Below are 16,403 nucleotides of genomic sequence, written 5' to 3'. Positions count from 1 at the left end.
TTAGGAGGCATCATGTGTCATAAAATGTATGGGCAAGTGTGTGACCTTATGTGTGGCATAGTACATAAAAATATTAGTATATCCCTCAGTTTCATATTTTAAAACCCCTGTACTGTAGTAATGTATAGTGCAATCTATTATTGAAAATTTGTATAAATTAAACAATTCGTTATAAATCAGTAAGAAAATCATTTCTAACAAGATTATATTACAAAAATTACCCTTAAAAAGTCCATACCTTACGTTATCATTTTCTATTTATTTGAATGGGCTTTGAAAGTGAAAAAAAAAGCAAATAAAATAAACTTTAAAAATTATTTTCTATTCAAGTTTTTTTGTTGTTTTTTAAGGAATGTCTGTTTCTTTAAATTCACCATAACAATATGAAGACAACGTTTAAAGGCTTCCAGATTGACAGCACCATGCACTGTACTAATAATATAATATCTCTATAATCTATATATATCATCACCAACACACTGCACAGAAGACATGCAGGAAGAGCTTGTTTTCACATTACATTGTTCATTCAAGTAAGCTGAAAAATATAATGATTTTTTTAAACAAACCACGGAATCATAAACAACAATCTATCACCAAAATTAATAATATAATTCTTTGGTGTGTTCTGTACTCTTCCAGAAAAGGATGATGTCCAAAAATAAATTAATTCAACTGTACAAAATAATAGCAGTCACATACAAGTTATTAACAATGACAAGACTACACCAACCAGTCACAGCACACAAAACAAATTTCTACAAACCCTGTGGGAAGGGAGGCTACCTGTTTATGTATTCAGGGTCTCTGAGGATAAATTAGTGCTCTTTAGTTTATTTGTATGATGTTTATGATGGACTAACATTTTGCATGGGAAATGTGACATACCAACCGCAAATAAATTGACTAAGAGTTATCGTCATAGTTCCCTGACCTTTTTCTTTAATAGCTTGACAGCTATGCCAAAGGTCATGAACTCATCATTTTTTTTTTGCTCTAACTACAACCCTTTTAAATTTTAATATTTGAGACAATTGTTTTCCTCTTTTAATGTAACTGACCACTATACATGGTCATTTGAGGATTGCATGGGATGGAGGTGGAGAATGAATACAATAATGGTTTTAGATGTTGAAAACAATAAAGCATTTTCAAATGAGTATCCATAATGGTATAAAAGGAGATTGATCGGTCTAAAATATCAGCTTTCACTACAGTGTCACAGCTTCTCATACTTGAAGATTTTGAAGTAATAATGGCTCTGATGTCCAATGCACTTTTGACCTAACAACAAACTCTACTACACACATGGTCTGACATAGCAAGATGCAGGATCTTCTCTTTTAAACAAACTTTGCTAAAGGGAACGGAATTCACTTTTGAATTTTGTGTGCTATATTTAAAAAAAATCACAGTATCACAGTTGTCAGATAGCAGCGGTTTTCTTTTATTCTCCATTTTAGTCTCAGGACTGATAATGATACAAAATTGTGGAGAAATGTTAAGAGAAATGCTGCATCTTTTTTTTTTCTTTTTAAAAGACCATTTTCACATTGTATACAGCTAAGGGATAAGGAAACAAGCCTAGGTATAAAATATCAGATTTGGGTGAAACCTAAGGACTCAGAATAAAAAGCAAAAATTACAAAAGATCCGAACTGAAAGAGGAAAAAAACCACATTTTTTTAAATATGTAACCAGTCCAAGATTTGTTGGAAATTCAGCAGGTGGTGGTGGTTTACAATTAAGAGGCCATTGCGGAATTGGGGCCTAGTCAAGCTGTTAAGAAGCCCCCAGAATGATATCTAAAGTATTTAAGAGGCACTCCAGGAAATGGAGAGGCCCTATCAGCTTGCAGGCTACATAATGAACACTCTTCCTCTCTCTTTTAGAACTATTGCATTGGCAGTGTATAATCTTGATGAACTGATCTGTCCATTGAGCTCCCTTGGCATCTTCCCCATATCTGCAAACATGCAACTTGGTTCACTGAGATAGTCCAGCTTGGTATTTTCATTTATTATTTTTTATAAAAGGGTCCAAGTGTCTTAATTAAATTAGTTAAGTGTACAAACACCATAGGGTTTTATATACTGAATAAATAGCGGCGATTCAACATGATGGCAATTCTATGCCATCCTTTTCTTTCAGGCTTTGTGTCATTACAGTTCAGGAGAATGGTCCGAGTACTCCCAAGTCAGAAACTTCTTCTTGTTGTTTTTCTTCTAATGGATAGTTCTGGTATCAGAGTTTCTATAAGCCTCTTCATCTTCAGATTCAGAGGATGTTACATTGCTGGAAGGTGTATGAAGGTTATTAGAAGCCCCACTGGCCTGACAGACATACCACTCATTGAGGTTGGTGACCTGAGGGGAAAGATTGGCAGAGCGGCCCCTGGCTGAGTCCTGGGCAGGAGACAGGGGAGCACCTAGGGGGGTTCCTGCAGACTGATAACCGTGAGATCCAGGTGTAGGAGAAAGTGGTGGAGACTTGCAGTGTATCTTCATGTGTTTTCTTAAAGAGCTGGGATGCGTGTAAGATTTATCACAGCCTCTGACTTTGCAGTAATATGGCTTATCACTCGTGTGGACGTGGGAGTGTTTCTTTCTGTCACTGCTATTGGCAAACTTCCTGTCGCAGCCATCAAATTCACATTTAAAAGGCTTCTCTCCTACAATTGAAAACATTAATAATTATCTTCTGGGGGAGAAATCCTAAATCTTGGTCACTTAATTTTCAGGTCCAAGCTATGGTTAGTTTAATAACAAACAACAACAGCACTAAGTGGAACATTTCACAGCTCTTATAAAACACGGTCCCCATGGAAAAATTCACTGCAAATCGTTTCTGTGCTTGTCATGAGGAGACTCGTGCTATGGTTGGGAAATAAGGTTATACCTGCCGGAGAGTTCAAACTGCACTGGTGTCAAATGCATAATATTTGGTAAACTGTGAAATGTTAACTATGATTTTCAAAAAGACTCAGGCAGAACCATGAAGTGTCTACTTTTTCCATGCACAAATTCTCTTGCAAATGAAAATTTTAAATGATGCATTAACAAACAAAACTACCCCCATCAATACATTTGTCATCTAGGGGTGGCTTTGTCTATAGACTGGCACATCTTGTCCTAATCCTTTCACAATGGTTTATAGTATATGGAAAATCTTTCCTTTTAGGAAATACAAATAACACCTGTTTAAGCGCATAACCATAACATCAGATTTTTGCAGGCCATACTTTAAATGTAGACCAATATCTATCAACCTTTATTCACAATCTGCACGTTAGTGAGAATAATATACTGTAATAGCAATAGACAGTAATAATGACAACAGTGGACTGCTATTACGGTATCTATTTACCTGAGGCTAATTTGTGTCTAAAAATCTATAGCAAATCTATTTTAATAGCTTTACGCATTGCTTAACAGTTAAAGTGGTTGTGAAAATCAGCCTCAGGCCTTTTTGTCTGGCATACCTTTAAGTTCCACCGGGTCCTGTAATACAATACTTTGGTTCATGTGTATTTTGTTACATATAGCTGTGCTCCAGATAAACTCTTTCCCATAGTTCTTGAATCAGGGATGTGTAAATGCCTATTATTGAGATAACAGGGAAAAATGTGCCATATCATTTTATTATAAATGTAATATAATTTAGAAGAGTAACTTTTTCTCGCTCTCATATTACACGTGAATCTGATATATCTAAAATGCATAACATCATTACTGCAAACATTTATTTAAAATGCTGAAGTTTTATGCCATATTATGTCTGATGCATACTTTCATATATATTTTGTTCTACATTTTCAAAAATAACAATGTACTCTAGCCCCCGCAATGGAAGCACTTCGATTTTTATTGAAGAAAACCTTGTTAGTCACTATTTTTTGTATAATTATATAATCTTACAATAAAATATTAATTGAAAATAAGCACACTTTTGATAACTATCGTCTTTTTTAATCAAGTTATTCAGTGTGAAATCGTTCAGATACATTTGCACTTAGTCACAACTATCAGCAAATATCTAGCTCCACACAAAACAAACACTATTATCTCTCTCCTACCCCAGAAATTATGTTGATTAAGAAAACCAATCTGGTACTTTTTAAATGCACTTTTCGTATACACATAAGGACGCTCGCGCACTCACACTTCCCACTAAAAAGGATTTCACAACATAGATGAAGTCACTTTATCTGTTCATTTTATCTGAAAAATAGCGAATCCATTGGAAAATTTCGCTACATCTGTATTGTTTTACAAAAATATTAGGTTTACATAGCCGATTGTAATGTGCACTCCGGATATTCTTAAGAAAAGCTATTCGACAGATAAACTGATTTGTGTTATTTGCATCAGACACAGGAATAGTTATTAAAAATTGGTTCCCTCAGTGTTTCAAAAAAAAAGAAAATGGTTCTTTCAAGGACACCTCGATTGCAGTGATCAAATATATTTGGTACTCTGACGGAGACTTTACGTCAGAGTTTAACCATTTGCAGATTGTTCCCGTTTAATATCGCTAGCTGAAAAGGATTTGAAGATACACACGTGCATCTTTGTAAAGTTCTTCCCGTGCACAAAAACACAGTTGTGAAAACATTTGTTTATTTATTGCCAAAGAGTGATCATGCTAAACACTTTCCTGTTGAGGGGCCACAGTTTTAAGCCATATGTTCCATTAACATTATGAAGCAAACATCTTCGGGGATCAATACAATATTTTGTTTGAGATAATGGATTAGTTACGCTTTACAGTCTTAAGCTATTAGACCGAAATAGTTTGGGATCATATTGTCCAGTGCAGCTTAAGAAGGGGCGGCGGGGGGGGGGGACAATTCAAATTATAGACATATTTCTCCTGTCTGCAGGCCTATAAGAAACGCACAAAATCCACTAATAATGAAACATAAAATTATTGTGGTTATTTTAAATAATGACGCTAAGAATGAATAATTAGTAAATCCTTAGCGCACTTTGACTACATTGTTGAATTAGATCTAAGTGGTAAACACAAGGCTACCGTAATGATCTGATCTTTTCATTTGACTTTCAGATTTGGGTCTTTAAAACAAGTAAATCTTCTGTGCAGACATGTGTTTGCACGTTCTGAGACTGTCCTGGCAAAGAGCAGTCTGGCCCGAGTGGCCTAAAAACAGCCCCTTCCTCCTTCCCCGGGCCGGGGTGTCAGCAGGCTGGAGGGAAGATTTTATTTCTCTGCTGCAGCCCAGAAGGGGCAGTTTGTCTGTTGCATCCTCCTTCTTCCTTTCTCGAAGGCTGCTGGTTTGCAATGGCCTCCCCGGTGGCTGCTGTGTATGTGTGTCAGTGTGTCTCTGATATCAGTATGTGTGTGGGTGGGTGTGGGTGTGTGTGCGTGCCCGGTGGCTGCTGTGTATGTGTGTCAGTGTGTCTCTGATATCAGTATATATGTGTGTGTGTGTGTGTGTGTGTGTGTGTGTGTGCCAGTATCTGAGCTTCTCGCAGGCGCTCTCTGTCTCCATATCTCTGTGTGTGGGGCTCGGTATCTGTTTGTATCTCTGTGTGTGTTTTTAGTGTGTATTTATTTATATCGATCTCTCCGTGTGTTTCTCTCCCCGTGTAAGAGTGTTTTTGTGTGTATTTATTTATATCGATCTCTGTGTGTCTTTGTATCCGTGTATATTTATTTACAGCTGCGTGCCACTCGGTATCTATAGAGATCAGTCTCTTTGTGTATCTTTGTGCGTATTTACTTCTGTACGCGTGTGTGCCAGCTGCTGTACCTCACTGTGTGCATTTCTGTGGACTGGAGTGCACAGAGATCAGTGATCGCGCGTGTTTCCCACTCTGTGGGTGTGTCTCCGTAAGTTTCTACAGCTGCATTCGGATGTCTCGCTGCTCTGCATTGGAGGCCACTATCCAGAGAAGATGCAAGGGCCAAGGCCCAGCCCGCCTCTTTCTCCAGCCGTGGACCATCGGACCAGAAAGAGAAGGCGCCTCATCCTTGGGCTCAACTGCCAGGAAGAGCTGACACCGAAAATCGCCCCTTGCTTTGTAAACAGGATGCCAGAGTGGGAATTAAACCCAGCGGAACCCAGCATTTAACCGGGGGAGCCGGTCCTGTGGGCAGCTACAAGGTTCAAGTCCCCAAACTCTGTTTCTAGCGGCGCTGTATTTTGTGCACTGTCGAATGTTACTCCAGCTGCTCCCACACGGGAAAAGTTGAGAGCAGCGGTAGGAAAGGGAATGCGGATCCCGAGTCATAAATCTGAGCTCCCTTTTAATTGCAAAAAGGGAAACGTGCTCTGTGGGCCGCCCTTTGTTGTTGTTTAGGGTTTATTTTTACAAAGATAAATGAATAAGCCTGCTCCGCTCTCTCTCCCTGCCTCCCCAGCCGCACTCCAACCGTCTGCTCGCTGCATTGGAAATAGGAGAAGGCTCCCAAGCTGCAAATCATATTTTTAGGCTTTGGCACCATTCCCTTTTAATATGCAGGAGCCATCCCCACCGCCTTGCACTGTGACAGGCACGAGGAGCTAGTGGGGTGCTGTAAGTGTCGGGTGTAAGTTTTGTTTTCCAAATCATCGCGACAGATGGATACAGATACATTACAAAAACATGGTAGGGAAACAAGGATTCTCGGAAATGCCTCCAGCATTTCAGCCTGTCCGCAATGCCATTAACAAAAAGCTGTCAGCCTGCCTGCAGGAGCAATCCTTCCTGTCTCGGAACTGAACAGCCCGGGCTGGGTGTCCTCATCTCTCTGCGCGTACATCTGGGCTCTTGTCTGACATATTCTGTAGATAAAATCTATAATCCTTTCAGCCATGGGCCATTTGGCTTTACACTGAAACAACACGTTGCACGTTGTCCGCTTTTCTCTTTGCAGCAACACACAATAAATCAAGAAAGCAATTATGTAAACTCCATTTCCTTAACTATCCTCCAAGGAATAATATTTGTCTACAACTATCAATCCCAACTTCGTTCATTTTCCTCAGAGGTTTTTTTTAACCTAAAATAAAATGTCTATTTGTAAACCAACATAAATCCCATAAACAAAACCCTAGTGAGCGACCCAGTCTGACTGGGGATTTCCCTACAAGTGAAGGGTGCCCGTTTCTCCACGTTTAACTCAGACATCTTCTTAAAATCACAACCGGCGCTGTGAAGAGGCCGCGTTGAAGTTTCCTCCTCAAAACAGCAATAAGAAACTTCTTTACACATAGACACCCCAAAACCCACACCAAATGTTACTCATCTCGGAACCTTTAAAGGATCAGCATTTAACCAGGGAAACTCCCTATAGCTCAAGTCTTTTCACTGCCCCTAGCAAACACGTTTGCTTAATTTAAAGGGGAACTGCGCCCCCCTGAGCCCCCACCTCCCCACTTCAAATGAAACTTTGCCTTGGACAACCCTCCCATGCGTCCTTCGGTTGAAACTCTGCCTGGGACAAGCTCCCTCCAGAAGCGCAGACGCGGAAACACCACCCGGGATTTTCGGGTGGGGTGGGATTTGGTCTGCAGTGGGAGATCCCCGCTCCTCATATTCCACGAGGGAAAGCGGGGCCTGGCGAGACTGGCCTTGGTTTTCACCTTCTCCTTCCTGGCGTGCTGTTTCCAGGCCCTGCCTAATTTCCTAGCTCTAGGTGTTTATCGGCTTGAATTTTTTGCTGCAGGTCTAGGGATTGGCTGTGCGGTTGTGTGTGCGCGCGAGAGACTGTGTGTGTGTCAGTGTGTGAGTGTGTGTGAGTGTGAGAGAGAGAGAGAGAGAGACGGTGTGTGTGTGTGTGTGAATGAGAGAGAGAGAGAGAGACGGTGTGTGTGTGTGAACGCGCCCTGGGTGCTCCTGAATTACTTATTCATGAAAAAAGTCACATGTTTGAATGGCCGCGTGATGAGAGGAGGAAGAGAAAACAACCCCACCGAGGGAGCGAGGCCGAGGGAGCGGGGGAAATACCCACCTGTATGAGTGCGCTTGTGAATCTTGAGGTTCTCGGAGCGGGCGAAGACCTTGCCGCAGCCCGGGAAGGGGCAGGGGAAGGGCTTCTCCCCGGTGTGCACGCGGATGTGGTTGATCAGTTTGTACTTGGCCTTGAAAGGTTTCCCTTCCCGGGGACACTCCTCCCAGTAGCACACGTGGCTGCTCTGCTCCGGCCCGCCGACGTGCTCCACGGTGACATGGTTCACCAGCTCGTGCATGGTGCTGAAAGTTTTCGAGCAGGGCTGCCCGGCGGCGCTGGGCGGCGGCTCCTGCTCCAGCCACTTGCAGATCAGCTCCTGCTTGATGGGCTGCCGCATGTACCGCAGGAAGGCCGCCGCCGCCGCCCCCGGGTGGTGGTGGGGGGCCGGGTGGTGCCCGTGGCTGGCGGCCGCCAGGTTGACGTTCAGGCCCAGGGAGCCGTAGCCGTGCAGCGAGGAGGCGGCCCCGTAGGGCTCGGCCCGGCCGTACAGCTCCGCGGCCGCCAGCCCCAGGCGCATCTGGCCGTTCAGCGGGTGGTGGCCGCCGGGGGCCGGCTGCTCGTGCAGCGCCGGGAAGCCCGGGTGGGCCGCGGCCCCGTCCGACGGGCCGTAGGTGCCGGCGGCGGAGATGAACACGCCGTGGTGGGGGTGCGGGGAGCTGGCCGCGGGGTGCGGCTCCCCCAGCGCCCCGTGCATGGCCGCGCCGGGCAGCTCCCTCCGCAGGATGAAGTCCCTGGCGCTGCTGGTGCCGGCGCTGCTGGCGGCGTAGCCCGGGTGGGGAGCCGGGGGAGCCGCGCCGGCCGGGTAGCTGCTGACAGCGGCGGCGGCGGCGCCGCTCTGGGCGGCCGGCGAGGCAAAGGCGGCCGCTGTCTGCGCCTCGGGATGCGGCGAGGGGCTGAGTTTGAGGACGCTCGCTTGGGCCATGTGCTCGGGTCCGAATGGCGTGAGGGCCACGCCGGGGTCACTCCCCATCTCCCCAGGGTGGAGGTGAGCGGCGGGGTGGGAGTGGAGGTGGTGGCTCCCCAGCCCCGGGAAGCCTGTCATAGTCTGATGAGGATGGGGTTGAGCCGCTGCCAAATCCGCTAATCTCAGTGTCGGGTTCCTCTTGCTCAAAGGGGGCTCCATAACTACACAGTCCAGCCCATCTACACTCACTGGTGTTATGTTTTTCCCTCTGCCCGCCTTCAAAAACATGTATATATTAAGCGGCTCTTTAACTTCTTTTGTCTCCGCTCCGAACTCCGCTTATTCCGTTCCCCACTCTGTCCTCCAGCGATTGGCAGAGCGCTCACCACATTTGAGCGGCACAGTGGGAACCAGAGTTTGGAAATGGCACTGGTGGGATTGGAGGGAGCCGAGTGATTGGCAGAGGCCAGGGCAGCGCGATTGGCTCCCTTTCAGGCCGGCTGCTCAGCGGGGACCCGCCCTCATGCGCTCTCCCCCTCCGGTTTCTTTCCCAAAGTTGGGCTGGCCGAAAGTTAGCGGCGAACCTGTGAGTGTGTGAGTGAGTGCCAGCCGGCGTGCCAAAGCCAAGCCTCTCATGCCGGCCGGCTACTCGCCTTGGAGAAATAAGGCCCTGGGATCAAACACGCTCTCACACGCACTTACTCAATCACGGGATACTGGGCTTCCCAGCTGCGCTGGGAAAGAGATTTTACAACTTAAACACACACACACGCACACCCTTATGGCTCGTTCTGCTCCCTCAGCAATGTGCTTCTGTGTTTATTTTCAGGCTGCAGGCATTTTTACTCCTGTGTTCTTCTGTTCAGCACAACCCTGCCAATTGGAACAGTTATTCAGGCAACTGTTGAAAGAAGCCAAGCCATTCGCTGAATAGGAGGAGATTGTTAAATTCCGGGGAACTAATGTCCTGATGCAGCGCTGGAAGACAAAACTTACACTCCAAGTGCTGATTACAGAATAAAGCACAAGTATTTAAGACATTAACTGCAGAAGCAGCACATATTAAAACTGTAATTTCTTTCATTAATAAAATAAAATAAAATAAAAGGCATGTTGCACATGGTAGAAGCGAGTTTTGGAAGGGTCTGCTCAACGTGTATTCTCCAGCTTTATACAGAGATATAGAACACTTACTGTTCACAAACAGACAAAATAACTGCGCGGTATATCTCTCAGGTAAAGTGTCTGGAATGATACAAGTGGATCTGAGACTCTTTTCACTTACATATGGCACTACAAAGAACCCACAATCAGCATATTTTATAGAAAACGCTAGATCAGTCCCTTCATTTCTCACCATTTCAGTAAAACTCACAAATACATTAAGAGTCTTTGCAAAAAATAGCTGATGAGGTGACCAGATAATAAAATAATGTTACGTCTTAGTTTTTCCTTTAGGGCATTAAAAGTTTGATAGAATGGATACATTATATGATGCTTGTTCTTAAATTTTAAAAGCCTCCGACCTTTGTCCTGTTTACAATCTCTGAAACCTTCTAAACTATTAATTGTTTGTTCTTATCGATTTTTATAAACAGGTGCACAACAGTCGAAGAAAATATTGAAAGTTTCCTTTAGGTTGAAACGTTGTAGTTGTGTTAATCAGATGTCTCTGTTACGTAATTTGGCCGAGATGGCAAACATTTTTATTCTGATCCTCGAAAGTGAAGCGAAGTTGAGACATATTCGCTTCTAGGGTATCTGTTACCTTGTTATTAATAAATTATAAAGTGATAAGACTATCCTTTGGACACGAAAGTTTGATGTCCCTATTTGGGGGTGCTACAAGGAAAGCTATGCTGAATTATTCTGCAAAACAAATAAAAGATAGAAATTGCTGCCTCCTAAAGCAGCGAGATATAAAATAGTAAGAACTAGTATGACTGTTATAATTGGTGCTAAGCTTGGCATACATTCTGTACTCAATATAATTTGCTTTCTTTAGTGACGTGTCCCTGCGGAAGCTAAGTGCAATGAAGTGGTCATTAGATACATAAATCAAATAAACGAAAACACTGCACGTAACCTTCCGTTTTCTGTACATCTACAAGAAACTCCTTTTTAACGTTATGAGAGAAAACTTTGAACTGAGGATCACATGAGAACTGTCATATTAGTTCCAAGTATCCCCATCTAACCAGTGCTACTGACAAAAGTGTTATCGATTAGGTCATAATTCGGGTTATTTTGCTTGTTTATTTTTCACACGTGTTTAAGAAAATCCTGTGGTGATTCTGCGATTCCCGCTTGAGGGTGGGTATGGCGAACGCAGTTTGGACCATAATCACTTCAGAAACACAAGGGTTCACTTTACATTTCGTGACATCAGACTGGGGCTTGCGCAGCGCACCGTAGTGTGGCTTTGTTTAATTCAGGAATACCTGCCAAAAGTGTTTGAAACCTGCTCCAAAAACGACCTTCAGCCCTTGCCTGAAGATCTTTTGGGATTTTAGTCAGGTTAGAAGAACAGTACAAAAATAAACAAGCCCTTGCTTTTAAAATGGGCTGCTTGATGTTTTTATTACGCAATAAAACCTTTTCTCTTCAAAATAGCTTTTCACAAAATTTCTAAGCACTTTGTTTTATTGAATTACTGAGATTTAATGGTTTAATGGGTGAATGCATGGAGGAGAAGCTGTAAACGTGAATAATAGTATCGTAGCTATGCGGTATCTTGTACACGCCTCCTTGTACAACTCTTGTTAAACACAGCATGATATGTATCTGTCATCGATTTAATATGTCTTAATTCAAATATATCTCCCTGATCAATTTCATTTTATGGGGACTGTAAAATAAAGAAAATATTTAATGGTTAAACAATAGTCAGAAAAACGCCGATAGACAATAAAGACGTTTACACGATCACATGAAAATTCGTCAACCTCTGAATAAACATAAATCATGGAAAATATAGGCGACTGCTCAGGTACTTTGATTTTGGACGCTGGAATTAAAAAAATAATAATTCAAACCAAATACATCACCATCCAGGACTACTAATATGATTTCATATTAGGCCTAAATTGTCCTAACGATACATATTGTGCTATATTTATGTATATGAGTACACAGAAAATCGCGAAGACACAGCATGTTTGTGGATATGCACATACACATATACATACACACGCACAGCTCCATCTCCAGAGAGTTTTAGAAACCCAACAGGCCCTTTAAACTCTGGTGAATAGGTGAATCACTAGTCCAATATGAATATTACAAATAAACGCTCAGGTGGCAGTTTATAAAAGTCAGAATTAACTCTATTAAGACTTGAGGCATTTTTTAAAGATTCCACTTCAAAATATATCATTATCTTGGCTTTTTAATGTTTGCTTTAAATATTTTGTTGCTAGTTGCATTATGTAAATATATGCTAATGAGCACGAGCACCATTTATAAACTGTCGCCTTTAATACACGTCTTATTGATATTTAGGGAAAAGAGAACAATACTTTATAACATATAAACCTTCTGGGGAACAATTAATATTCACGCTTTTCTCAACAAGTCCTTAAAACCTGTTAGTAGACCAAAACTAAAGTAGATTACCCCTCCCCCACACACAATTAGATTACTTTTTAGCAAAACAAACGGTCAACAAGACAACCCAAAACTTTCCTCAGGGCCAGATTTGGTTAAACCACTGCAAATTTTATACACATGCAGTGTGGTGTGTCTGCCAGAGCGGCCCCACGTACTTACAAGGTGCTCCCCTGCTCCATTACCTCGCGCCTTGTAAGGCTGTATTCACAGACACCCCAGCATAACGCTTGATTGCACGCCCTTAATTATTGAACAGATACAAGTTTCTTTCCGATGGATGTAGGTAATTAATAAACGATAAAGGAAGTGAACAGGACGGCTTCCTGGCAGCTTTGCTTTGTTTGTAGTTTTGTTCTTGATCTAAGGGAAAAGACGTACAGAATGGAAAATCCATGTTTATTGCAACGCAAATTACCCTATCGTCAGTCAGGCGTGGTTTATGCCAGGTTTATTTTCTGACAGGCAAGATATTGAAAATGCGACAGAGTGTATCTGCGAGGGGAGACTAAGATTGGAAATGGATTCAAGTATTAATTCTATGGTAGAGTTTTCACACTAATAATGGTGAAGACCTCAGAGTTCAAGCCTGATGCACCAATGGTCTCAAAACTCTTATCAGAAAATATGTGTGTGCAGGAAGAGTCACAACCCCATTATGGGTGAAGTATATGGGTAATAATTATTTGATACCAACAGAACAAGTGGAAAGAACCCTGCCAAACACACGTGATAATAAACTGAAAGTATTTGTTGACATGGAGATTATCCATGCGCTCACACATACCCTGTTGCACATCCCATCATGTCCCCCAAATTCAGATAGCAGACTAAAAGAAGCCACGGTATGATTTGTTTGTACATTATACCGACGATGACATATTTATACATGACAGGCCCTTCTGTTTCTTTCAGAACAGAGTTCTCTTTACATACGCCTTTTTATTATTAAATGTTGTATTGGGTAGTATTGCAAGTTGGTGAAAATGCGATCAAACCGATTGGTCTCTGTTTCTACAGAATGGATGTACTATATATGTGTGGAATGCACAGTACAGTCCATCATTGAAAGGACTCTATTAGCAATGATTTTTAGAAGTACAACTTCTTTGGTTACCACAAAAGAGTACGGAACATGGAGGATTTATTTTTGGTCACACTGCAGTGCGAGGGTTTAAGATTAAACGTCATATGTTCTTGCATAAATACATGGTGGCGAAACGACCTAAAGGTAAAAAAGCAGCAGACTTTGGGATTCTAGATTTGTTTTCCCCGATGCAGTGCTCAACTGGATATAGTTTACACATGCTGTGTCTCTTTTAAACTTCAGCTGTTAACAATAAACGCCAACTTCCCGTAGCTTCTTTTTCATATATCCAAATGAAGGTAGAAGTCATCATTATGGTACAATACAAATTGAGTGTATTTAATGGAATAGTATCCACTTAGTCCTAAATGCTTTTGTGATAAAGGACTGGTGAAAGTGTTTGAAAAATCAAGAGAATTTATAATATAAACATATTGTGAATGAACTATAATGACATTTTTAAGTATATTTTTATATGGCAACAAAACTCGAAAAGCAATAATTTTCAATACACTACCAGTTAGAAGAATCATGTAATAGTTCTAATACTCTGATTTATTCCCTAAAACTTTAAAAAATTGTAAATAGTGTTTTACGTGGCACAGTGTTTATTAAAATTAGTTCAAAATTCGGCGTATTTTTCTCTATATCTGAACGTCAACGTTTGAAGAAGCTGTTGAGATAAATCAAATGGTGACATTTTGACGGCTTTACTTGTATAAGCAATATGGTTACCATATGGCATTGTTATTTATGAATGACAGCATAAATTGTATTACAAAGTCTATCGCAATAATAGTGCAGTTTATTGGAAAGCTGCTCTGCTGTCACTAGCATTTATAAGGCAACCTCCATATGAAAAAGGTATGTCAGTCAAATTACACATTCATGTTTAACATCTTGCTTTTAGTGGTTTTGGTGTTTTTATTTTTACGGTTATAAAAATACTCCTAGTCTGGTAGGGAATTCAGAGTGTCTCCTGTGACAAAATAAATCTGCAGTGTGATGCAGTAGCACAATAACAACTGTAAAAATATTGTCCAAGTATTCACTGTTACTTGGCCGATTCTTCATCCCTTAAAAAAAAATCCACTGTACTCTGCATCACTAAATCACTGGCAAATTCATTTTTATATAGGAACTTTTTATAAGTATAACTGAGAGAACAATAAATTTTAATGGTATGAAAGAAAGGTGTTCCTTTGTAGGTTCCCTATATGTTGTAGTGGGTTTTAAGAAATGGCATTTAAAAGTTACAACTTTGGCTGAGATTTTCATTATTTCCCTTTTCTTTTACATTACACTTCTATTAAACTCTGACAAAGAACTTTTGTTCCAAAGTGTGTTTTACAGAGGGAGGCTACAACACAACACATGTGGTCTTCACGGGTCATAGGTCGAACGGCCTAGAAGTGGCTAAGATCGGCAAAATCAAAGGTAACCTGCAACTTAATATCCTGTTGATGATCTTGTTGAATTTATGAGTGTCTGTGATACAGACAACGGTGCAAGTGATTCTGTTAAATTGCTCTGTTCTTTTCAGGTTAAACAGAGCATCATTCCCCTCTCTGCACTTCTTCTCTTCTCTCCATAAGGAAATAAAGTTTGGATTTTGTACTGAATGTTGCGCATCTTATCTCTACTTTAAATAATTAATTTCATTTTTCTTAACCCTAATATATATGCATTTAAATAGACGGTACAGGCACTCCTTTAAATTCAGCTTCACACAACCATACATTCTATGCACATGTCCATATCAACTTTTATAATACAATTAGTCCACACTTCCCAATGTAAACAACAATCGAGTGGGGAAAAAATCTAGCGGAGTTTACATTCTAATACTCAACTGTCCTCATGAACGTTGATTCCTAGGAAGAGGAAGATAATAAAAGACGAAGACAATACCCGAAGTTAGGAAAAATCCCTTGCTATCACACCCTATCTGCATAAGCAATCGGTAATAGTGAGAGCAGTGTAGTTTCAAAGAGAAATAAGTAAAACTTACAAACCGGGGAATGTGAAGCGGCTGTTTGTTCTGGGGGTCTGACACCACTGCACTGCGGGCACCTCCGCAAGCCTGTTGAAAAACTTATTTCACTAAAACAGTTTAGAAGGGAGTTTGACTGGCCGCTGTCTTCCCTCTAAAGAATGAGCTTAAGTCTGCACTTCTGGCAATGGCCCTGAAAGCGACTGCAGGTTTTTTCCCCCCTCTCTCTCTTTTTCCCTTTTCACCCTGTGACATGGGGGAAAGGGGTTTTGCGGTTCGTAGAGAAATAAAGCGCTTCTTAGAGGGGACGGCGACATGACTTTGAACTTGGATCAGCTCCTCTGTTTCCTGCAGAGAGAGTAGAACTGGAGCCCTGAAAGAATAGCAGAGTCCAGCCTGCGGGGTCTCCGGCTGGAATTAACGAATTCTCCCCAAATTGTCCCAATGCAGCCGCCTGAAGCCGCAGAGCCAGCATACAGCAGCAGGGTGATCTGGAAAGAAAGAAAGAAAGAAAGAAAGAAAGAAAGAAAGAAAGAAAGAGAGGTAGGCATTTGGATATGTTAACATTGTTTTACTATGACATATGTTAAACACAATATTTTTCTCTGACATTTTTGGGGGCTCTTCCTTTCTTAGATGCAGAACCTTCCTTTAAACTCTCCTGCTGAAATGTGGACTAAATAAATAAGCCTATGTGGCTATCAGTGTTTATGATTATTCGGTTTTCCGAGGCAGACACTGTAGATGACTATAACCTTCAAGTTGTGCTCTATCTCCCTAGCTCCGATTCAAGGGGCATCCCTCAAATCCTCTTTTCTGAAGTGTTATAGGAAAAGGACAATACAATCTGTTTGCTG

At 41.7% G+C, this 16,403-nt stretch overlaps 1 protein-coding gene across 1 annotated transcript; it reads right to left on the bottom strand.

Moving 5' to 3' along the window:
• Positions 1 to 2,225: 2,225 nt before the first annotated feature.
• Positions 2,226 to 9,148, bottom strand: ZIC5 (Zic family member 5). Its single transcript, XM_044998068.1, has 2 exons — positions 7,957 to 9,148; positions 2,226 to 2,671 (listed from the first exon to the last, which is right to left on the bottom strand). The coding sequence occupies exons 1-2, from the start codon at positions 9,146 to 9,148 to the stop codon at positions 2,226 to 2,228; spliced, it is 1,638 nt and encodes a 545-aa protein (XP_044854003.1).
• Between the last annotated feature and the right edge of the window lie 7,255 nt (positions 9,149 to 16,403).

Source organism: Mauremys mutica, chromosome 1, assembly GCF_020497125.1.
Source record: "Mauremys mutica isolate MM-2020 ecotype Southern chromosome 1, ASM2049712v1, whole genome shotgun sequence".
NCBI classification, from domain to species: Eukaryota; Metazoa; Chordata; order Testudines; family Geoemydidae; genus Mauremys; species Mauremys mutica.
The sequence above is the reverse complement of the archived record's forward strand: the minus strand, read 5'-3'. Positions and strand labels throughout refer to the sequence as shown.

Coding starts and splice junctions, on each gene's coding strand:
- ZIC5 (XM_044998068.1), bottom strand. CDS start 9,148: ATGTTTTTGAAGGCGGGCAGAGGGAAAAACATAACACCAGTGAGTGTA. Junction 2,672..7,956: donor TCACAAGCGCACTCATACAG/GTGGGTATTTCC, acceptor TTTCAATTGTAG/GAGAGAAGCCTTTTAAATGT.